The sequence below is a fragment of the Panulirus ornatus genome, chromosome 2 (genome assembly GCF_036320965.1).
Source record: "Panulirus ornatus isolate Po-2019 chromosome 2, ASM3632096v1, whole genome shotgun sequence".
NCBI classification, from domain to species: Eukaryota; Metazoa; Arthropoda; class Malacostraca; order Decapoda; family Palinuridae; genus Panulirus; species Panulirus ornatus.
Window position 1 is genome coordinate 72,615,750 of NC_092225.1, and position 24,906 is coordinate 72,640,655.

The following is a 24,906-nucleotide window of genomic DNA, read 5'->3' on the forward strand; positions in this document are numbered from 1 at the left end:
GTATTATATGTGTTTAGAAGAAGAAAACAACCATCTGTCATATTTACATGTGTCATGGAACCATGAAAAGTGATTTTGTTTATAATGTTAGAGGAAGACTGAATTTCCAGGCATCAGAAGTTGAGTTAGAGATAGGATCCTGTGCTGAAGTTTCTGAGTAGACACTTAGATGAAATTGCAGCTGTACATGAAGATTTAAAGGCCTATGAGGCATGCCAAGGTTTAAATGTCCATGCACTACTGCATTTAAGTGGCTGGGGCTTATTATATTTATTTTGATAATCCATTTCTTTTTTAGTATTTCAGTTATTGCTAAAATCTGTCCATTCGTGGGAGATGAGCTTTGAGAAATTTGCTGTCTTAACAGGATAAACAGTACCAGACACCTCCTATAGGGATATGGTGGAAGCTTTGTTACCATGAATTCCCTCAGGGTTTCAATGAGTATTCTCCATTTCACAGTACTAGTAGCTGTAGATATGAACAGCACATTGAACAGTCTCCTGATATATCCTTTCCTGGAAGATAATTGACACAATCCCTCTTAGAAATGATTGAAATGATTAGCTGTTATAATAAGAGGTTGCCAGGCCAGAGTCATTCCTATAAGACCTCCTATCACTTCATGCAGACCACAGAATGAAAGTCCTCCCATATGCAGATGACCTTAAAGTCACCATGATACACTACTCATGCAACTACAACCATTCGTTACTTCACCACATAATAACAGCACTGGTTCAATCAAAACAGAAAGTCTGCATTATCACAGAAACCCAGTGGCACCTAAATCCATGACAGACATGAATGCAACCCTCCCATAACATTGACTGGTCAACCAATCCCACTCACCAAAATTCCAACAATACTAGGTATCATATATGGCACTCACCATTCATTTTCCACACTACAGACATCAACACAAAGAATAAACAAGCTAAACACCCTCGGTAATTTGCCAGCACTAATTCTGGACATAGAAAAGAATCCATCAGGATTCTCTTCTATCATTTCATCCACTCCACCCTAAACAATGTCTCACCTTCCTGGTCATCCACCCAGTCATGAGCAGTTATAACTGAGCTGCAAACCACACAAAACAGAGCACTGAGAATAATCACAGGCTTCCTAGCAACCACAGGCATTCAGCAGCTGCACAGTGAAGCAAAAATACTTCCAATACAATATAGTCTTAGTATATTCCAGCAAACAGTTCTTTGCAACAGCATAAGACCCCTCCCACCCTAACAACCTGCCAACTACCTTTCCTTACTAGTCCCTCCTTATACAGCAAAAATGACACTAACTAAACATATACACACAGTAAGCACTAAAAAAAACCACCCTCTCAACACTTTTATAACTCTTAACCCTCATACCATGCATCCTGGAAAGAAATTGTGCCGCAGAGGTTATGTTTAAATTTGGTATGATAAGTTATTTTCAAACTTTTTCCAGCTTTTGTTTCCAACATAAGATTCTATATTTTCAAAAAGGTCTTTAACTATATTGTAACAAAGAGAAATAATGAATGTAATATATACTTGTAAAATTGGCCGTTTCTTCGGTTTCAAAGCCTGGGTTGTTTATGCAAGTATCATCAAGGCTTGCCCTACTGAAAATACTTACACAAAAGAATCCAAAGAATAATCTTAATATAATATAATGCAGTACATTCTTAGAAATAAAACAAGAGCATAACTGAAATAATGCCATGTCTATAACATAACACTGTTTTTAATACCCTTCAAGTGTTGGTTGTGCACTGTTTATTAACAAAACACAGCTTACCACACCTTCACACCTTCATCCTGCATTTTTCTCATTGTTTTCCTCTTCAAATGGTCATCCAACGTTAGGATTTTATCATGGAACCACATGTACACAACCACTACTTGCTTTCTGTGGCTTTCCTCAACCACTTTATATGTCCTGGTTCAGCCCGTTAATGACACATCATCCATCGTATACCCCATAGCTCCAATTTACTCTATCCTATGCATGCCTGACACCCTTATGCAAGTTCAGGCCCCATACCCTCAAAGCATCTTTCACTCCATCCTTCTACCTTTCTCCTGTTCCCTCTACTTCTGACATATATCCCCTTTAAGTAATTCTTTCCATGTGTCCAAACCATTTCAGCATATACTCTTCAGCTCTCCCATAAACATTCCTTTAATTACCACGGCTTTCTCTTACAGAGAAGGGGGCCAAGTTAGGATATTTCCTCTAAGGCTCAATCCTTTGTTCTTAACGAATATGTATGAAAAAAATATATTTATATGTGTGTGTGTGTGTGTGTGTGTGTGTGTGTGATTAGGGCCTCAGTTGCGTGTGTTGTCTCAAGCTAACATAGTGATGTAGCACCAGAAACAGATGAAGAAAGGCAACAAGACGACATATGAAAAGTAAGCAAAAAACATTAAAAAAAGATTGAAAGAAGTACTTTTACAGTATAAGAGTGGTGGATGAACTAAACAAAATGACTTTTGATATGGGTAATGCAGACACACAAAGACATTTTAGAAGCTGTATTATAGCAGTTAATTATCCAAGAGATGAGGCCCTACGAGTGTGAAACTCCCTCCCTATACAGTACAAATATGTTATGACAAAACAGTTAGGGAAATGATGCTTATGTTGGAAGGATTAATAAGGTGTATATTAATCAGAATCAGTACATATTATCAAAAAAGTAGATTCTAGAAAGGGCCTGAGACAAGAAGGTAGAATGATTACAACTGCAAAAATTAGCCAATAAGTGGCCTGTGCTTGAACTCAGAGATTTACTGAAGCAGGAGGTAGGTATAGTAAGGTATTGATGGTTTTGCACTGGAAGAAGGCCATATTTAAATAAAGTAAAATATGTAAAGAAAAAAAGGAGCTGATTTACATGCTGAATGCAACTGCTGAAATAAAAGAGAATTGGTTGGTGTAGCCAAGGTGAAAGATGACCAATTACTTTCATTATGGAGTTGAGTAACCTGAAGGTATATGAGCAGGCATACAAAAACTGCTTGTAAGGAAGAAACCAGTGGGATGTATGTCATAGGTGATGGACCAAGGGAAGAACAACAGAGAGATAAAGAATACTTTTGGAAGACAAAACATGGGGACATTAAAAGAGCCTAGAGAACAGAACAGCCTTACTAATAATGTAGAGAGGCCAGATATATTATGTGGTGCTTGCATCAGATGAAAGTAGTGTATGTGAATGCAGATGGACTGGTAGTAAGAGGAAAAGACATGAAAGTTAAGGACTGACTTACAGAAATCAAACTAGATATTACTCTTGTAGTGGAGACAAAACTTAAGAATGAGACAAGATCAAACCATAATGAGCTCGGGGGGAAGTATGATGGCAAAGAGGGAAAGTGAAAACAAAAGGGTAGAGGATTGGCCCACATCATCAGGGACATGGTTTAGTTTTAAGAAATACTAGTGGATGATTCATACAAACAGTACATAATGGGAAGAGTAACTAGAGGAAAGACTTACATTGTGGTGCTGAGGTTTATAATCCTCCAAACAGTAGCAGTGAACCATGACAAACATTTGGCAACAGCAATGAGGGTGCAATGAAGATTGTACAGGAAGCAGCAAGAAATGCACTATTCAGAGATGCTATAGTTCCAATGACAAGGGATTTTATAGATATAAAGAAACGAATTTGAAGAATTTAGAATTTAATGAACGTAGAGAATCTTAAAGATAAAATTTCTTCGAGTGTATGCAGGAAGATTTCTGATATGAGCATATCACTGAGCAAACTAAATCAGTTAATACTTACTACCATTGTTATCAATTGTCTTTGCACATAGTACCACGGAAGTTGAAATTATCAGATACATAATACACCAGTTGGGAAAGGGGATCATCTGTTTCTTGAGTTTGACTATGGTTTGCAAGGAGTTAAAAGTAATTTCTGAAAGGAAACCAAACTCAAAGAGATAAAACAATTGAGGAAATTGCAGAGTGAACTATTTCTTTGAGAACATAAATTGGGAAATGAAGTTTCTCCGCCAGAATGCAGCTCATTGTTATAGATGGTTCTGTGAAGTGTATAAAGATGGGGCTACAACTTAGGTACCTTTGGCACTGAATAAAGAGGAAAAGCTAGAAAAGAGACAGGTGGTTCAGTATAAGAGCTAAAAAGCAAAAGAACATAGAGGTGTACTGTGGAGGATATATAGCCAGCACAATGGCCTACCAGCATTTGAAGGAACAGGGAAGGGGGCCAAATGAGGATATTCCCCCAAAGGCTTAGTCCTCTGTTCTCAACGCTACCTCGCTATCACGGGAAGTGGATAACAGTATGAAAAAATCTGGTAGAGGATGACTTATTCAAATCGACATTATGAACAGGGTAGAGTGGGACAAAATAATACAAGACTGGAATACTTCCTCATTAATTTATTATCTTATTCTAAAGCTGGAATGAACCTTCGTATATGTCTACGGTATATCTAAGTGTCACAAAATTAGTCATAAATCTTTACAACAAAAAGATGAACTCTGACCTTAATTTTACATGATGGCTAAAGGAAGTACAAGAAATAATTTTTCATACACATTAGTCAGGAAAGCAATTCTGCTACAGTATGATTAGTATCCTCACTAAAGGGCCTAAACTCTCCAAATTTAAACAATGCCCGGAAGTGAGCATAACGCCGTCATTTACTAAGTCATATTTGGCTTATTATTTGCAACAAAAAACTGAGACGTATGTGACCTGCGAATATAAACCAGTGACAGTATTTAGACATGTGAATTTTTTTTTTTTCTTATTTCTGATATTATGGTGGATCAGAAGAGAAGGTCCGCGTGGTGGGCGCTACTGGTTCACATCCGCTGCTTATGTCATCACTACGTCAGAGAAGCGGAGATGAAATGGTCATGACGTCATCACCTACGCACGCCATGGTATATCTGTAAACAAAACAAACCATATGAGAATTTCCTTTAAAAGCTGAGTAAGTAAACATGGCGTATACCGATACTTAGAACCATCACAGTTATCTGTGGAGAGAAGTAATTGGAATGAACATACCCACAATATGTAGATTTATCAGTAATAAATGACATATGGTTTGGAACACTTCAGACCCCAAATTGGTTTGGAACATTTCAGACCCCAAATTGGACAGAACCAGCAATGAAGACATGAATAAAATGATGTAAAAGATAAGATAACCAATTATTTTTATCTGCCAAGAACAGTAGTAGACGCAAGATGATGTTACTCATTTCTACTTCATCGTTTTCGTAGATATAAAAGTAGTAAATCTCAAAAAAATATTCATGACATGAGTTATTGGTGGACAGTTCCTACTCTGTAGTTTTTAGCTACTAATAAGTCATATGGTGGTACAGGTTGGGCATCGAAAATCCGAAAATCCTAAATCAGAAATGCTCCAAAATTCGGTACTTTATGAGCGGCGACATGACGTTACAAGTGGAAAATTCCACGCTTAAACATATTCTTAACTATTAATGGTATTTCATATATATATATATATATATATATATATATATATATATATATATATACTGTAAAGTACTTATGTTTGAATTTTTGTTAGAAAATAATTGTGACATCTTAGCTTTCTGATGTTTTTCACAAACTTTGTTTCATGCGCAAAATTATTGACAATATGGTATAGATTACCTTAGCCTATGTGTATAAGTGTATATGAAACCTAAATGGATTTTGTGTTTATCTTGGGTCCCATCCCTAAGATATCACCTGCATATCCATATACTCTAAAAGCTGAAAAATATGCAAAATCCGAAACACTTCTGGTCCCACGCATATCCAATAAGAGATACCCAACCTGTACTGTGGTACTCAAGTGTTGTGGTGACAATCTGGAGTGTTCCAAGCAATGGTCACAATAATCTAGAGGGATTCAAATAGCAGCGTCAGGTATCAGGGATGATAAAAGCATCTTTTATTCCCTGACTATGAGGACTCAATTCCCTTAAAACTACAGATCATTACATTGGGATAAAAAAACGAAGAAACACACAATGTTCTGATGTGACGTTGAACGGCACAGGGAATAACATCTTAGTAAAGACTTGTGATCACGGTCATCTATTTTCTGGAGTAAAATGGGTTAGTCACCCATGTAAAATGCATGTCTCGGGGGGGAAAAAAGGCAGCAATTTTCATATGATTATTCAGTTTCAATCCCGAAACCTCATCAGTACTACACCGTAATACCTCGACTTATATTACTTACGTTTGTCCATTAAAACTATCATAAAAAAATAGCGTTCTACTGATGAAATGATGTTAGATAATGAGGAGGGTGGTGAAGGAAGTATGAGAGAAGGTGGTGGGTAGGACTGCTCAAGAGCTGCTCCTTACCTTAAGGGATTCATTTCTTGTCAGGTCCAGGGAACCAGGCAGCACACGCCTCCACAGCAACCTGGCAGGCGGACGCCAGGGCCTTTCCGGGTTCATACACTGTAACAGAAAACGAAAGGTCAATGTTCAGGGCAATCTATAGAATTGGGAGATCTTTGTGCAGTTTGTCGCATTCTTATTCATTAGGAACATGTAGAGATCGATTAAGTTAAGGAAATCTGTGTCAAGTTGATGAGAAACTTGGGAGGAGTTACTGGCGGTGTAGTGAACTAACACGACAGTGGCTGCCAAGAACAGGTCGCTGTCTTTTCTTTGTCTTGCATACTCGTCATACAAAGGAATTCAAACAGGAACAAACTATGGGTCCTTTCGAGGCCATTTGTGATGGTGGAAGACATCGGAAACCTGAGGCATTAGTGTTACAAGGTAAAGAGATTAGTTATCAAGTCTGTTCTTAAATGTACTTAAAGTTCTGCTTTCAACCAATCTAATTGGCAAATCATTCCATATGTTAACATTCCTCATGAAGAAAAAGTACTTCTCATTCGAGGTAAAACGTTTGTTCACGAGTTGGTATCCATCCATCACTGCTAGTGAAATCCGACGACTCAAGTCGTAAGTAACTTGATAGATCAAGATCATCAAAACTTCTGATCATTTTGAGTATTTGTATCGGATTCCCTCTTAGTCGTCTCATTTCTGAGCTAAATAGATCCAAGTCGTTTAATCTGTTGTCGTGGGATTTGTTTCTCAGCGAGAGCAGATCAAACGATTGATGGAACTCAGTCCACAAACACACACTCTCTCGACGACATGTCAATTAACATTACTTGTCATTCTTAACTCTCAAGTTTCCTGAGGTGAGCAATGTGCACTTGGAGTATCTAATGGTAAATTCTCTTGGTCAATGTGATTAGTTCAAGAGGTGGCATCCCACCCGCGATTGTGGAACTCTTTCTCCGTAGTGTAAGAATAGGAAATCATAAATGAATTGTAATGAACAGGTAATCAGAGTGGTAGACGATGATACTGTGTCGCACATGTAGTGCCACAAGTTAACGATGACAAGAGCAAACAACTCAGGCAAAATGTGAGAGTCAAGTTTTGTTTGTCTGACTAAACATGAATATAAGCCGAGAGAACAAACACTGTGTTGTCTGTTTATTCACTGAGGTCTGCTTGTGTGTGTGTGTGTGTGTGTGTGTGTGTTTGTGTGTGTATGTGGGACGACTCCAAGCCACCAGATATTTCCGTTCCACATTAAACTGTCTCGTTCACTCCGCAAGAAGAGTCGATCTTACATGTTTATCTTCGGAAATCAGATTGAACCCCAGAGGCAAGCAGGGTGTTCGGGACGACACTGCACCAGCACAGGCATAACTCTCTGCCTTATTGTAATCCCCCTTGACTGGTTTTATGGTGACAGATCACTATCATTACTTCCTACCCACTCTACAATGAACTCATCTTCATACCTCTTCATGTCGAACATATTCTCTTCTAGTTTCATTTTTTTTTTTTATTCTATCTCATATACTCCTCCCCTACGGCATTCTTCCTCCCTACCCTCTCTCATCTCCATACAGCCACTCCAACAGAACGTTGCTTCGTGATGGACACACCTCCCTGGCTGCTCCTATACCATCGATACGCGTGAACAAACGTTGTAGATAAACCATGGAGGGTGGGTTGGTAAGGTATTCTGGGGAGGTGGGCTTCAAAGGTGGGCTGGTAGGCTAGGGAGGTGGGCTGTACGCTCCAGAAGGCTTTAGTCTGGGCACTACACAATAGATTGCGCCATGAATTTGGGGCACAAATATCTGTTCTTCCCCCTCATAGTTCACTGGCGCTGCGAGGAGACATACGAGGAACGTTCACGAGTGGAGGAAAGACGACCAGTGAGGGAGGAGGCGTTACCTTGGTGTGGGAACTGGGCAGAGGTGTGGCAGTGATCCCACTTACACTGAGCCAGCACCACACGCCTCGTATCAAGCCAGCAGCATCACCAGCACTTGTGCCATCACTCTACACATGGGATGATGTGAATATCGAACTTTTCTTTGACCTACAACTGATCAGGAGAGATTTTTCGTCATTAGTTTTGTGAGCGATGAACGTTTTCCCGATATTGGTGTATTTGTCCAGTCTTGTAATATTGACAGGTCGTAGTTACGTCCAGCGCTGTTGTCAGCAGCTTCATGATTTTCTCCTACATAAAACTGGGTTACTGTTAGATACACTCGCTACCTATGGACTCTATCTATCTACCTACATACTTGTCTATCTATCTATCTATCTGTTGCACATACGTTAGAAATGAGTCTGTCTACAAGTTGGTCGGAACTTTGATAAACATGCTAGAACATATAGGTCAAGTTGTGTTCGCAAATAGAATGAATAATTTCAGTCCCGTCGATATGTTCAGGGCGACCCAGCGTTCACCAGGGAGAAAGAGACAACAGACACAGAGTCATTCACACGTGCTGGGCACTCAACGCCTCAGTCAAAACACACTACCACACCAGCGACCAACTTGCTCATACAAAGACCAGCAAATGTCTGATGAAAACATTTATCCAATCAGCAGCAAGGTACCAGGTACCTCTAAGCGCGACCAATGCAGCGGCTAGTTCGCTACTAACCAAGCCAATCAGAGAGGCCAGCTGGTTCTATTCCTGCCAATCAGTGGCCAGGTAGCTCCTATCTCAGCCATTCAAGGACGAGAGACTGGATCATCAGCGAAGTGATGTAGCATCCAGATGGGTACGTCACCCTGGCACCGTCGGGAACCTACCAGCACAAAACAATATCAGAGTTTTCAATCTCGTGACGCCATACGACCTTAGAAGGACCGAGGAAGAATAATGAGGCAATCTACAGTATGAGGGTTTGTGTTACTTTGTCCCAGAGGGAGAACGGGGTGACATTGACAAGGGTCGCTGATGAGAAGAAAGGGAAACATAAGAGAAGCGGTGTGGACGACGAAGACAAGCGATGATGAAGAAAACAGGGACGAGGTAGGAGGAGTATGATAAAGAAAATGTAAGGAGGAATAGAAAGGTATGGAAAACGAGCGCTTCGGCAGAGAGGACAATATAGCCTTGCTAAAGACGAAGAAACAGATATGAAACTGAGACGGTATGGTCTGTGACGAGGTTATCTACCGGAGGATAGTACATGGGAAGGAGAGCTAACACGATACTTGATGGTGTGTGACGAAGTTATCTACGGGGAGATGCCAATGATATACTCAATTCCTACTCTGTATACAGGATAGTAATGGAGATGGGGGGAGACAGACTGGGAGGAAAGGGATATAGAGTGGGACATGTGAAGGACACACGGGGGAAGGTTGTGTTTAGCCTTAATCTGAGGCCTGGGGGTAGGCCACGCAAACAGGTGGGAGAGAACTGGACGTCCCCAGCACACACCCAAGCCACACATCCTACAAACATCAGTATTGATTCAAAATAAAGCAAGAAGCTATTTGACGAAAACGTATGAGATCAGAATGTCATTAAAACACACACACACACACACACACACACACACACACACACACACACACACGAAAAAAAATACAAAATACACCTAAACTATCACATATCAAACTTACTGCCATGCCAGGCCTCAAGCTCTCTGGTAGAGAATAACTCGAACGAGCGACAGAAATTCCTTCATGTAACTTCATTCCTAAATCAAAATCTGTATGTAAATCATCGACACGAACACTCACCCTGAACACATCCAACCTGGCTCTCCAAATTAGAATCACCAAACAATGACAGGGAAAACTGTATTGACACGAGCACATCCCATCCCTCCGCCTGGACAATGGCACTCAGGAACATACTACCTACATGATCACTCATTTGTTTTTCTGATGGATAAAGGAAATCATGACACTGTGTCCCATATACACATCCTTCTAAAAGAGCGCTCTACCCTACAGGCGCGCACACACACACACACACACACACACACACACACACACAGGTCGACCTGGTCTTAGTAATGGCTCACCCGAGCACACGCAGCCAGGTTGAGGCAGTCTTCATGGTACACCACAGAATGAGCCATCACTGACGACAGTCGCTGGTAGGCTAACTCTTGGTCACACACACACACACACACACGCAGATGTGATAAGATTGCTCTCTCTCTCTCTCTCTCTCTCTCTCTCTCTCTCTCTCTCTCTCTCTCTCGGGTACTTACGAGCGTCGGGTCCGGAACGCTTGCCGAAGATGGAGCCGTTGAAGGGAGGCTTCCGGTAGCCGGCAGCGACGGGATCCGTGAGGGCAGCCAGCAGGACCAGGACCACGGCCATCGCCACCACGACTCGCCTCGAGACCGACATGATTCCTGCAGGGGTAGAGACCGCTGGGTTACTGGTGGGTAGAGACCGCTGGGTTACTGGTGGGTAGAGACCGCTGGGTTACTGGTGGGTAGAGACCGCTGGGTTACTGGTGAGTAGAGAACATTGGGTTAGCGGTGGGTAGAGATACTAGAGAACGCTTGGCTTGATGGCGGGTAGAGACCGCTGGGTTACTGATGGGTAGAAACCGTTAAGGTAAAGGGAGGGAGAAAACGGTTAATGTTGTGGGGGAGGGAAGGTCTAACTGTGGTCTGGCCACATTAAGTATCTCAGGTTTAATGTTATAATCTCCCTATCCATGATACAGTACAGTGATCGTACGCATATTACCACGCTGCAGAGGTGAGGTCCAGTAAGACAAATACATAAGCGTCTCTTGTGTTGATATTGATTTGTTAGATTAAATATCTTCTTTATCTTGAAGTGATCACGTTCTTACAAATACAGAAACACAGTAGATGACATGATGCCACAAGGATACAGAGCGAACACCATCCTCACAGCTCATGAACATGGATTATTGAAGACACTATATCTTTTTTTTTTTTCAGTACACCCTCATGTATGCCTCATGCAACGTAGCGTCCTACTCATACACCATGACGTCATCCTCATGCACCGTGACATCCCCGTCTTCTACGGTGAGGTCCTCCTGATACACCCTCATACTGTTCTTACACAGCGAGGTCCTCCTCATACACGTGATGACCTCCTCATACTTTCCTCCTCATACACATCTTCATGTCCTCCTCATTCATCGTGATGTATTCCTCATACTAGCAACATACCCATGCATTCTTGCTACTCCCTCACGACACACCCAACATACCTTCCTCATCCACCCGCTACACCTCCACCAGAATCCTTCCTCATGCGTGTTTCCCTCATCACACGTGAAGGTAAAATACCTGAGCTGTAGAATTAAGGAGACAGGTCTCATCCCAACAGCTATGTATCTTGCTGTATACTTTTGCCACTTTGTGTATTTCTTTAACGTCGGAAATCTCCTCCAATTCAGTATTTTTTCCGACTCTTTTGTCTGGAGTCATTTCATCTCCGATTTTTCAACGCCTCGCTCACTGGCAGGATCAAAGCGTTTGCCGCCAACGATGAAAAACTTGAACGACCTTACGTTTGTTGTCTTATCTTGTTACTCTGATGATGACGTGTTTTGCCATGCTTGTCCTGATAACCGGAGGGGGGGTGGGTGTCTCCCAGGATTTAGGAAACGCAGAAGAAAACTCAAAAACGTATACTCGAGAAACATTTTCTAGCACACAGAGAACTAGTTAACTGTTCAGTGAACTTAGCTTCGCTTTACTTTCTTTCCCCCTTCACCCCATTAAGTCGCAAACATATGCAACATGGAAGACTTTCCTATCGTCACAATATTTGTTATAGCAGCTACTGTGTCACGTAATTACTGTGTGGCCGCTAACCATGGACTGGTCGTTATGTTGCCTCTTTCTTTTCCCTACACCACTGTGGGGCTCTCTCCCCTCCTACACCCCATTCCATCAGATGGGACCCGACTCGCTGTAAAAACTAGATTTTCCACTCTTTTTCAAAATGATTTCTGATCATTCTCCGGCTCTCTCCTGTTTCCTCTATTTTTGAAGCCCATTTTTCTATCGTTTTATTGAAGGTTCATATTGACTGCGAAATAAACCATGATGTTCAGTATCTGGTGCTGACTGACTTAATACACGCATTGGTTACTGGTCAGCAGCCAATCAGGAGGTAGAGTACATGAGCAGCAACTAATCAGGAAACAGAGTATAGAACACATGAGCACCAGCCAATCATGTAGCAGAGTACAGACCACAAGAGCAGCAGCCAATAAGGAAACACAGTACATATTCCATGAGCAGCAGCCAATCAGGAGGCGAGGAACAGATCACATGAGCACAACAAACAAATGGTGCTGAATTTCGACTTCTCTCTCCCTTTCTACCTCCCTTTACTATCCTCACTGTGTGTTCCTCCTCCCTTCTCATCCTCTCCCTGCATCACGTAGAGTGCTAGTGTTGATGATGATGTGTGATGACAACCACACCATACTTGCTACCATTACTAATACCATTTTCTCTATGGTTCAGTAACCATCTCCACTACACACCCCTACCTCCCACCACACACGACATTCATGTCACATTCTGCTCAACGGACTGTTACAACCACCCCACCTTAACTAGTACACACAACCATACTCTGTGGTTGTACCCTTCCCCACACTCGTCGCCATAACCACCACAAGATCTACCACAAGCAGGAGACTGTTCATCATACATACAACCAAAATACCATAAAGTAACAGCCGTATCTTAGTCATCATAATTAGAGGCATCACCTCCATCACAACCGTAAACACCAACCATACACCCACCACCACAACTGCCAATCATACACCCACCACCACAACCACCAGCCATACACCCACCACCACAACTGCCAATCATACACCCACCACCACAACCACCAACCATACACCACCACCACAACCACCAGCCATACACCCACCACCACAACTGCCAATCATACACCCACCACCACAACCACCAACCATACACCACCACCACAACCACCAGCCATACACCACCACCACAACCACCAGCCATGCGCCACCACCACAACCACCAGCCACACACACACCACCACAACCACTAGCCATACGCCACCACCACAACCACATACCCACCACCACAACCACCAACCATACACCCACCACCACCACAACCACCAGCCATACACCCACCACCACCACAACCACCAGCCATACACCCACCACCACCACATCCACAAACCATTCACGCACCACCACCACAAGCCACCCAAGACGTCCTCCAGACCATACAGTACCTCTGCCTGCCTAAGTCTGGCCATGGTGACAGCCCTGGGGTCAGGGACAGTGTACCAATGCCCCTCCAACCTCCATACTCTGGCGTCAGGGACAGTGTACCACTGGTCCCCAGACTCCGGGGTTGGGAACAATGTACCACATACGTTGTGATGGTAATCCTCCATCAGCTGGTATATTGCCCTCTTTGTGGTGCCATGTCCAATCCTCTCCCTCCTTCCTGCATACACACAACTGGATTTTGTCCGTTTCATTCACCGGTGAGGCGCTGCCTGTTATTTGGTTTTTGGTTCTGGACAAACACAATGGCGGGAAAAATATACGAGGAAAGAAAGGATGTGTTGAGGTTTAAGTTACAGCACAGAGCGAGAATTTTGGTTAGTACTGTATGAGAACTTTAGTTAGCACTGTATGAGAACCTTAGCACTGTATGAGAACTTTAGTTAGCACTGTATGAGAACCTTAGCACTGTATGAGAACCTTAGTTAGCACTGTATGAGAACCTTAGCACTGTATGAGAACCTTAGCACTGTATGAGAACCTTAGTTAGCACTGTATGAGAACCGTAGCACTGTATGAGAACCGTAGCACTGTATGAGAACTTTAGTTAGCACTGTATGAGAACCTTAGTTAGCACTGTATGAGAACCTTAGCACTGTATGAGAACCTTAGTTAGCACTGTATGAGAACTTTAGTTAGCACTATGACAAACTTAGCGCTATACTAAACCCTAGTTAGCGCTATATAGCACTATACGATAACCTTAGCTCTATAGAAGAACCCTAATATGCACCATGCGAGAAACTGAACACTGGAGGAGGAGCTTTGTTAACACTACGCGAGGACCATTGTTAACACTATCCTTTGTAAAATCTATGTGTTAATGAGGTTTTAGGAAGTCGCTCTAGGTCGACCATGTCATACTCAAGGTTGTATCTCGCTAACCACGTCATGCTCAATGTAGCACCTTGTCAACCACGTCATGCTCAATGTAGCACCTTGTCAACCACGTCACGCTCAATGTAGCACCTTGTCAACCACGTCATGCTCAATGTAGCACCTTGTCAACCACGTCATGCTCAATGTAGCACCTTGTCAACCACGTCATGCTCAATGTAGCACCTTGTCAACCACGTCATGCTCAATGTAGCACCTTGTCAACCACGTCATGCTCAATGTAGCACCTTGTCAACCACGTCATGCTCAATGTAGCACCTTGTCAACCACGTCACGCTCAATGTAGCACCTTGTCAACCACGTCATGCTCAATGTAGCACCTTGTCAACCACGTCATGCTCAGTGTAGCACCTTGTCAACCACGTCACGCTCAATGTAGCACCTTGTCAACCACGTCATGCTCAATGCGGCTGCTGGGTTGAGTTTGGATCAAGTAGATCTTTGCCTTAGGGAAAGAACAGTGAGCAGTAATTTGTTATCTCAGGACTGTAACATATGGTACGCTATACTTAGAACTAAACTATATGATCAAGATATTTCAATATGTGTCGCAAGATGTGGACTATAATTCTGTTCTAATCTATACGTATGTATTAATAACGTTATCCCTAACACGCTCCATTCAAAGGCTTCAGGCATGTGGAGCAACACTGAATCAGTTTCAGATTCAAAGGCTTCAGGCATGTGGAGCAACACTGAATCAGTTTCAGATTCAAAGGCTTCAGGCATGTGGAGCAACACTGAATCAGTTTCAGATTCAAAGGCTTTAGGCAAACGAAGCAACAATGAATCAGTTTCAGGTTCGACGTAAATATCAACACCAACTCCCCTAAAACCCTCATTATTACCCTTAACTTTAAAAGAGAGGATTTTAATGGGTTGCGCGACGCATTAAAGAGTCTGACCCTTGTTGGCTCATGCCCAGAAGAATTATGGGCTAGTTTTAATCGTCAGTTTATGCACCAACAACACACATTCACTCCCATGCACGGCAGAAACAAATGAACCAGCAACAACGAGCCTGGACGGTACTCCAAGCTATATGGCGGATAATAAACTCCACAAAAGGAAGAAACAATGACCCAGATGTTGCATGGCACTATAACACAATTAGGAGACACGTACAACGACTCAACCAACGAGCCAAGAGATTACACGAAGTGAGTACTGGAAGAGGGAGTAATAGAGATCCTAAAAGACTTGATAGATATATCGATAATAAGAAGTGTTCTATACGGAATGGGATGGGACCCCTTAGTAAACAAGGATGGGGAACCCATTGTGGATGATAAAAGCAGAGCAACAACTCTGAACATGGTTTTCAGTTCTGTGTTTATGCTAGAAAACAACGACACGAATTTTGAGATAGTCCTAAATAGCACTCACACGACACAAAAATTTACCGTCACAGTCAGGGAAGCACTAAGACAGTTAGATTATTTGAACACTAATAAAGGCCCAGTTTGTGAAAGTTTCTATCACGGGTTATTACTTGTCCAACACGAACTTACCGGACCGTTAACCTATATTGTTAAAATATCTCTCCAGGATGGAATAGTCTCACAGGACTGGAGACTACCAGACGTTACTCCTATACACAAAAAGAGAAGCCGTGATTGGCCTGGTTAATTGCCGTTCTATTAGTCTCATATCAATCATATGTAAACTTCTGGAGTCAATTGTTAGAGGTAAAATCACCGAATGGTATAGAAAATGGAACATGCATTTAAAATTCGATTATGAACTTATGGGCCACAAGATAAAGGACACCCCTAGTGTGAGAGATCTAGAAGGTCATTGTCTCCAGTAACTTCATATTCTCCCAGCACTGCAATGAAGCTGCCAAGAAAGCAAATGCGACTTGAGGATTTATAAACAGAAACTTTACGTATAAAAGGATGTGATATTGCCAGTATACCTAAGTCTAGTTAGACCACAACTCGAATCTGTAGCGCATTTCTGGGCCTCCCACTTAAGCATCAAAGACTATTGTATCCCGATGGAAGGTTATGTCAAAATATATCCCAAAGCTTATGTACATATACGTACAATAAGATTCTTCAAGATGTTGACGGTCTTATAAACATAAGAGAATCATTCGTGGAGGAAGTGTAACAATCTCCACTCATGAGAAGTTAAACTCTGACATCAAAGTTAAACTGTGACATCAACAGCACATGACGGGGTACGCGAGCATCTTGTGAGATGTGAGTTGTGAACAGTAACTAGATGAGTTGTGAGCCCTGCTTCAGGAGTTACACTCTCGAGTTATGAGTCGTGTTGGAAAAGCCATAGAACACTTCACCGCTCTCAGTAAAGATTTGACTGAAGCTGGTTATCGCTGCCTGGCATTACTTTAGAGGTTCATGAACCATGAAATGAAAAGGCTGTTCTCACGTGAGTATAATCTGGTCTGCTGGAGTTTACAGTGAACTGATGGCATTAATTAAACTTAGAGACCTACACACGAATCATCGCCGGTTTTAACCATTACATGTAGAGAGATTATACTTCACTACTGAGAACCAACTTTCACATGTGATGTGGAACGTAAGTTATGAGGCATTGCTACTGTAGTGTAGATAATGGACCAGTAGTTATCTACGTGTAAACTAACCATCTCCTGAAGTGTGGACAGCTGATGTACGTACACGGCAAGTATTGCTGATGAAAGTCAGAGAAGAAAGTCTTTTAAAACAGCGCCAACCACAGCTTTCCAATAAATCATATCACAATTATATCCTTTCACATGTCTAACGTGATATTGTAGATGTTAATCATATTCAGCAGGCTGCTGGACAACATTCATGTCTAACATTATCATGAGGATATGATCTTAATACAAAGCCTTTCTTCCTTGTCATGCTTCAGTATAAAGCCTTGGTTCCCAGTCATGCTCTCAACCAGAGCCTTGGTTCCCAGTCATGCACTCAACCAGAGCCTTGGTTCCCAGTCATGCTCTCAACCAGAGCCTTGGTTCCCAGTCATGCACTCAACCAGAGCCTTGGTTCCCAGTCATGCTCTCAACCAGAGCCTTGGTTCCCAGTCATGCACTCAACCAGAGCCTTGGTTCCCAGTCATGCAGAGCCTTGGTTCCCAGTCATGCTCTCAACCAGAGCCTTGGTTCCCAGTCATGCAGAGCCTTGGTTCCCAGTCATGCACTCAACCAGAGCCTTGGTTCCCAGTCATGCAGAGCCTTGGTTCCCAGTCATGCTCTCAACCAGAGCCTTGGTTCCCAGTCATGCAGAGCCTTGGTTCCCAGTCATGCTCTCAACCAGAGCCTTGGTTCCCAGTCATGCAGAGCCTTGGTTCCCAGTCATGCTCTCAACCAGAGCCTTGGTTCCCAGTCATGCAGAGCCTTGGTTCCCAGTCATGCTCTCAACCAGAGCCTTGGTTCCCAGTCATGCAGAGCCTTGGTTCCCAGTCATGCAGAGCCTTGGTTCCCAGTCATGCAGAGCCTTGGTTCCCAGTCATGCAGAGCCTTGGTTCCCAGTCATGCAGAGCCTTGGTTCCCAGTCATGCACTCATGCAGAGCCTTGGTTCCCAGTCATGCTCTCAACCAGAGCCTTGGTTCCCAGTCATGCAGAGCCTTGGTTCCCAGTCATGCAGAGCCTTGGTTCCCAGTCATGCAGAGCCTTGGTTCCCAGTCATGCAGAGCCTTGGTTCCCAGTCATGCACTCATGCAGAGCCTTGGTTCCCAGTCATGCTCTCAACCAGAGCCTTGGTTCCCAGTCATGCACTCATGCAGAGCCTTGGTTCCCAGTCATGCTCTCATGCAGAGCCTTGGTTCCCAGTCATGCACTCATGCAGAGCCTTGGTTCCCAGTCATGCTCTCATGCAGAGCCTTGGTTCCCAGTCATGCACTCATGCAGAGCCTTGGTTCCCAGTCATGCACTCATGCAGAGCCTTGGTTCCCAGTCATGCACTCATGCAGAGCCTTGGTTCCCAGTCATGCACTCATGCAGAGCCTTGGTTCCCAGTCATGCACTCATGCAGAGCCTTGGTTCCCAGTCATGCACTGATGCAGAGCCTTGGTTCCCAGTCATGCACTCAAGCAGAGCCTTGGTTCCCAGTCATGCACTCATGCAGAGCCTTGGTTCCCAGTCATGCACTCATGCAGAGCCTTGGTTCCCAGTCATGCTCTCAACCAGAGCCTTGGTTCCCAGTCATGCTCTCATGCAGAGCCTTGGTTCCCAGTCATGCTCTCATGCAGGGCCTTGGTTCCCAGTCATGCACTCATGCAGAGCCTTGGTTCCCAGTCATGCTCTCATGCAGAGCCTTGGTTCCCAGTCATGCTCTCATGCAGGGCCTTGGTTCCCAGTCATGCACTCATGCAGAGCCTTGGTTCCCAGTCATGCACTCATGCAGAGCCTTGGTTCCCAGTCATGCTCTCATGCAGGGCCTTGGTTCCCAGTCATGCACTCATGCAGAGCCTTGGTTCCCAGTCATGCACTCATGCAGAGCCTTGGTTCCCAGTCATGCACTCATGCAGAGCCTTGGTTCCCAGTCATGCTCTCATGCAGAGCCTTGGTTCCCAGTCATGCACTCATGCAGGGCCTTGGTTTCCAGTCATGCACTCATGCAGAGCCTTGGTTCCCAGTCATGCTCTCATGCAGAGCCTTGGTTCCCAGTCATGCTCTCATGCAGGGCCTTGGTTCCCAGTCATGCACTCATGCAGAGCCTTGGTTCCCAGTCATGCATTCATGCAGAGCCTTGGTTTCCAGTCATGCACTCATGCAGAGCCTTGGTTCCCAGTCATGCTCTCATGCAGAGCCTTGGTTCCCAGTCATGCTCTCATGCAGGGCCTTGGTTCCCAGTCATGCACTCATGCAGAGCCTTGGTTCCCAGTCATGCACTCATGCAGAGCCTTGGTTCCCAGTCATGCTCTCATGCAGAGCCTTGGTTCCCAGTCATGCACTCATGCAGAGCCTTGGTTCCCAGTCATGCACTCATGCAGAGCCTTGGTTCCCAGTCATGCATTCATGCAGAGCCTTGGTTCCCAGTCATGCACTCATGCAGAGCCTTGGTTCCCAGTCATGCACTCATGCAGAGCCTTGGTTCCCAGTCATTCAGTTGCTGAAGAACCAAGTTTTCTGTCTTCATTGATCATGACGTCATCACAACAAGGTGTCCATGAAGGTTGAGTTGTGTACAGGAGGACCGCTCGTCCAGTGTCACTCCCTCTTCAGAGTCCACAACACATCTGATATAGGAATCAATACTTCAAGTAGAATGTCCCCTTCCTCACCTCTAGTTCCAGGTTGTTCCACATATAAAAGCAACACTGACTCCACATTAGGCTGTCGGATCTACTGTATCAAGAGGCAACGAGAAGCGAGCTTCAACAGGTCTCAGTTTAGCCCTGTCCTGAAACGCCATTGTATCAACTGCTCTGAAATAATTCGACTTCGACAGAAATTGAGACAAAAAAATTCTTGGGGCACCGATGGTTTGTCATGTAAAGTCGATCTCTCTAATGAACTGGTGACAACATTGTCTTCACTGTTGTCAATATTGTGCTTAATGTTGTCAATAGTCACATTACTCTCCTTGTCTGAACACGGAGTCCTTTTCTCTACATGTCTTAATGACGCTGATATGACTTAGATAACTTAATCCCTTTTGTTTTCTCACTATGCAATAGTGAGTCCTGCTTACCTGTATTGTACACCATTCCTTATTAGACCATTATGATACGGTTTTCTCTAGCCGGTTCGGAAGTCATTTCTATACATCATACAGTAGTCTTGCTACCACCTCATACAGTAGTCTTGCCACCACCTCATACAGTAGTCTTGCCACCACCTCATACAGTAGTCTTGCTACCACCTCATGCAGTAGTCATACAGCTTGCTGCCCGTCGTACAGACTCGCATCTTGTATTCGTTACGTATCAAACTACAACAGAAACTACCATAGCGTCGTATTCAACCATCTTAAGGATAGTAAACGAAACCAACCTGAATCTCCATTTTCAGGAACTGGACAAACTCTCGTACGTTATGTTTACTGCGTACATGGAAACATCCCCGCATCTACTGCATGTTTAGGCTGAAGATCAAGTTACGGTCTGCTTCACCCATCAGTTGTTAAGGTGAACATCATCATGTGTCTAAAGATGCCTCTCTTGCCTCCTTGTTGTGAGGTGAGGGGCTGTAGTTAGGACAGGGGACCACAGGAAAGGTTTGTACAGGTGGGAGCTGACTGACACCTAACCTAACTGGATTCATACAGAGGTAAAGTATCTTGACCACCGAGACCCACAACTCAAGGAGGTAAAGTAGCGGAGAATAAACTTGACGTTTACAGTGGAATATATTGTTATTACTCTGACACCAAGTGACTATCGTGGAGCCATACGAAGATGATGTCCAGCTTATGCGTTTAACATCAACTCTCTCTCTCTCTCTCTCTCTCTCTCTCTCTCTCTCTCTCTCTCTCTCTCTCTCTCTCTCTCTCTCTCTATTTGATCTTTACTTAATCAAACTAGGTACGGTTGAGGGCCCATCGTACAGGCAGACTTCCCAGCAACTTCATGCGCCAATCAATCTCGAATATTGTTCATCAAGTTGACCAACTGTGTTGAACAATTATATTCATTGGAACAGTAACAAGAAATAAAAGATGGAAAATCATTTCAGTCATTTCGCACTTACTGTCCATAATGACATATGATGAAATTAACAATCTGTCTAATAAATCAATGATTGCATTAAGAATTCTAGTCCAAATTAACATATCTGGAATATTACAATGAAAGAATAAAATTACTCGTATTGAACGTTCATAATGACTTGGAGAGACGAACCTACATAGAGCAACAGTGTTTTGTTGTCCTGTGTGTTGTGAATGTACGTCACTCTTTATCGCAAATATAAATGATCACATCATTCTACGTAATTCCAGCCATCATGTACCATATACTGGGGTCATGTTACTATATGTATGTGCCCAAGTCGTCCACACACACACACACACACACACACACACACACACACCCAGAGCAGGGCCTACAGTGTTGCCAAGCTGAAAAGGAACAAGAGATGCCACGTCCTGGGGAAAAGATCGGACAGCCTGGAAATATTTATGAGTGGAGGACGGACAGAGAACTGGCAGTCCCCGACGGTTGCCTAACGAGTCACGTACGTGTGTGTGTGTGTGTGTGTGTGTGTGTGTGTGGAGGACGTGACGTGACCAAACTTGCTCCGACCAATCAGCACGGAGGTAAGGGAGGGGGGAGAGAAAGAGTGACCCTGAGGAATTGGCCAACCAGGAGAGGAGATTGAGGGAGAACAACTGGTTTTTCTAACCAATCATAGAGCAGTTGAGGCTGGAAGGTATAGTAAAAGTTAGAGTGGGTCATTCGACTCCACTGAGGACCAGATCAACAAGTCTAAGTGGGTGGAGAATGTAGAGAGGGAAATCTGGACATGATGAAGCTAACATAGAGCAATGAGTGGAACTCTACAGTGGTCATTGAACGCCTCGACATACGTGAACTTTGAGTTCTTTGCGAAAAAGATCATTTGTACAATTCTTTTTACTGTTTTTATCCATAAAGATGAGAGAGAAATGTTAGAAAATAGTGTGTGTGTGTGGGCCACGGTCCCTGACATCCTGTACTGTCATGCCAAAAGCGAAAGACAACAGCAAACTAAACCTCCATGACATTAACCTTTACATCATAACACTGGCAAACATAAACACTGTGAAATGCCACAGACGTAACCATGACGTCACCGTGACGTCACAAACGCCATGGCTCTCCATCAACACTTTCCCAGATTATTTTGTTCAGTTTATCTTTAGTTCATGGGGGGAGGGCCGGACTCGCTCCTTGGTTCATCATCACGTTCAGTATAACTTGACCCGTCTACACCACCTCTTCTATGGTTCAACCAAACGTCATAATGACTTATAGGAATTAATGATACATCAATAATACCATTATGCTAATGACGTAGAACCTTTCCACTACTGTCTCACGCTAGAATGAGCAAAATTCACTTACATCTACTTAAGAACTCAAGAACTGAAGTAAAACCTTTGTTATCAACTGGTCAGACCGAAGATAATCCTTAAATAGCGAAGGAGCATTGTGAGCAGCGCCATCATCTCCAACGCTAAATGTTAGCAGAAAAGCCTCTCATGTGGCAGTGTTGCTTACACTGCCACGATCACTGGTGTCCTGGCTGACCTGGGACCCAGCCCTTGGTTGGCTGTGGTGACCAGCGGTGCCTCGTCGTCTGGTGATGGTGATAGATGGTTGGTTATGGTGGTCCACAGATGCCTCGTCGTCTGGTGCTGGTGTTAGATGGTTGGTTATGGTGGTCCACAGATGCCTCGTCGTCTGGTGATGGTGATAGATGGTTGGTTATGGTGGTCCACAGATGCCTCGTCGTCTGGTGCTGGTCATACAGTTCGTGGTATCATAAGGAACACAATGTTGACTGTCTTAGGTAATCCAGCCAGCCTTTCCCTCCCGCTGCTCCCCTCTTGAGTTTTCACCCTTCCCTCCTCCCTAACATTCCTGCATTTCCCTCCCTCCCTCCCTCCCTCCCTCTAACATATTTCTCCCCTATCCTCTCCATCACTTCCCTCCTTCCCTCCTGCCTAAGCTATTTGGTCCACGCAGTGTGAAAGAGAAATCAAATCTCACGCGATGCTCCCCCCTCCCTTGATCGTGCGTGTGTGTGTGTGTGTGTGTGTGTGTGTGTGTGGATAAATCATCCAAACCTCTAACGTCCCAAAGCCTTAAGATAGTTCCGTATATCTGGCGATCTTGAGGAAGCAGCAGCAGGTGCTAGCAACATACAGGTTGTTCTTCCTGAAGGAGTGGCAGCAGGTGGTAGCAGCCGATGAATTCCTCCTCCTGAAGAAGTGGCAGTAGCTGGCAGCAAGAGACGGGCACCATCTCCTGAAGGAGTGGAAACACCTGAAAACATCAGGCGGGTTCCTCCTCCTGAAGGAGTAGCAGCAGGCGGTAGCAACAGATGGGCTCCTCCTCCTGAAGCAGTGGCTGTATCTGATAGCAACAGACGGGCTTTTCCTTCTGTAGGAGTGGCAGCAGGTGGTAGCAACAGATGGGTTTCTCCTCCGCAGAAGTGGCAACAGCTGGTAGCAATAAACGGGCTCCTCCTCCTGCAGGAGTGGCAACAGCTGGTAACAACAGACGGGCTTCTCCTCCTGCAGGAGCAGCAACAGACAGGTTGCTGATATTGTCTCTGGTGTTGGTGGCGCTGCGGTCTATTATTGTCAACACTGTGACTGACTGCCCGTTGACAGGTCTGGTTTGACAGGTGAAGCCACGCCCGTCAACTTCACTTTTCGTGAAGGATGAAGAAAGTGAGCGAGGGAGGGAGGGAGTGGGGTATGTCGGTGAGGGTGGAGTGTGTGTGTGGCCACTAACCCCTATTTTGTCCGCTGATTCATATACCATTTTCCGGAAACGAATGAACCACACGTTAGATGAATCAACCGATCACGCAAGGAAATCTACATATGGCCGGATACGGACGGGTGACGACCTGTGAGAAAATATTCCAGACAACCGGATCAAATCCGAGGGTGTTGAGCTGGTGGACCGAGGTTGCCAGAGAGACGGTTGTCTGCCTGGCAACAGGTCTGTACTGAGATGGTGTTTGTATTATGTGTATGTGATCTTATGTGACACACACACACACACACACACACACACACACACACACACACACACACTGAATCAGTCTGACAGTAAAGAAGACGATGAGTTTTTCTTGAGATGCGGGCGTGCGTCAGGAGGAGCCAGAGATGACCTTAAGAATCTTATGAAAACAAGAACCTTGTCGATCTGAATGTAGGGAAGGAAGGACTGGCTCCTCAGTCATGTGGCGGAGAATGACTGGGACAAGCCAAGTGGTGGAGTACACGACGCTGGCAACAGATAAAATTTGATGATGAAGGAAGTGAGTGCAAGAGACGGGCCGTCGCGCGAACATCCAACTCCCTCCCTCCCTGTATATAGCAGTCATTAAACACGGGAACACACAAACCTGCACGTGCAGTCATGCCCCACCCACCCAACGGTGGTGACCCATTCTTAGGTCGTCAATGAGATCAGGGAAGAGAGAGAGAGAGAGAGAGAGAGAGAGAGAGAGAGAGAGAGAGAGAGAGAGAGAGAGAGAGAGAGAGATGGGACTTCATTCCAGCAGTGGTCCCGTTGGTGAGGGATGAATGATAGGATGTGGTTCACTCAGGCTGGTAATTGGCTGCTAAAGTTGTTTAACTTTGCTGTCAGACATTAGGGTAAGGGGAGGGGGAGTTGACACACTCTACATCGACATTTACAGTTGCTTGGTGTAGTGG

General features: G+C 44.1%; 1 protein-coding gene across 1 annotated transcript in view; it reads right to left on the bottom strand.

Annotated features, from left to right (window-relative positions):
- Positions 1 to 4,398: 4,398 nt before the first annotated feature.
- Positions 4,399 to 24,906, bottom strand: part of SIFa (neuropeptide SIFamide) — a 74,697-nt gene continuing 54,189 nt past the window's right edge. Inside the window, exons 2-4 of the mRNA XM_071677279.1 lie at positions 10,589 to 10,735; positions 6,374 to 6,472; positions 4,399 to 4,929 (exon numbers count right to left, since the gene is read on the bottom strand). Of these exons, the coding sequence (XP_071533380.1) occupies positions 6,384 to 6,472; positions 10,589 to 10,730 (231 nt within the window). The 5' untranslated portion in view covers positions 10,731 to 10,735 and the 3' untranslated portion in view covers positions 4,399 to 4,929; positions 6,374 to 6,383. The remainder of the gene's footprint in view (positions 4,930 to 6,373; positions 6,473 to 10,588; positions 10,736 to 24,906) is intronic.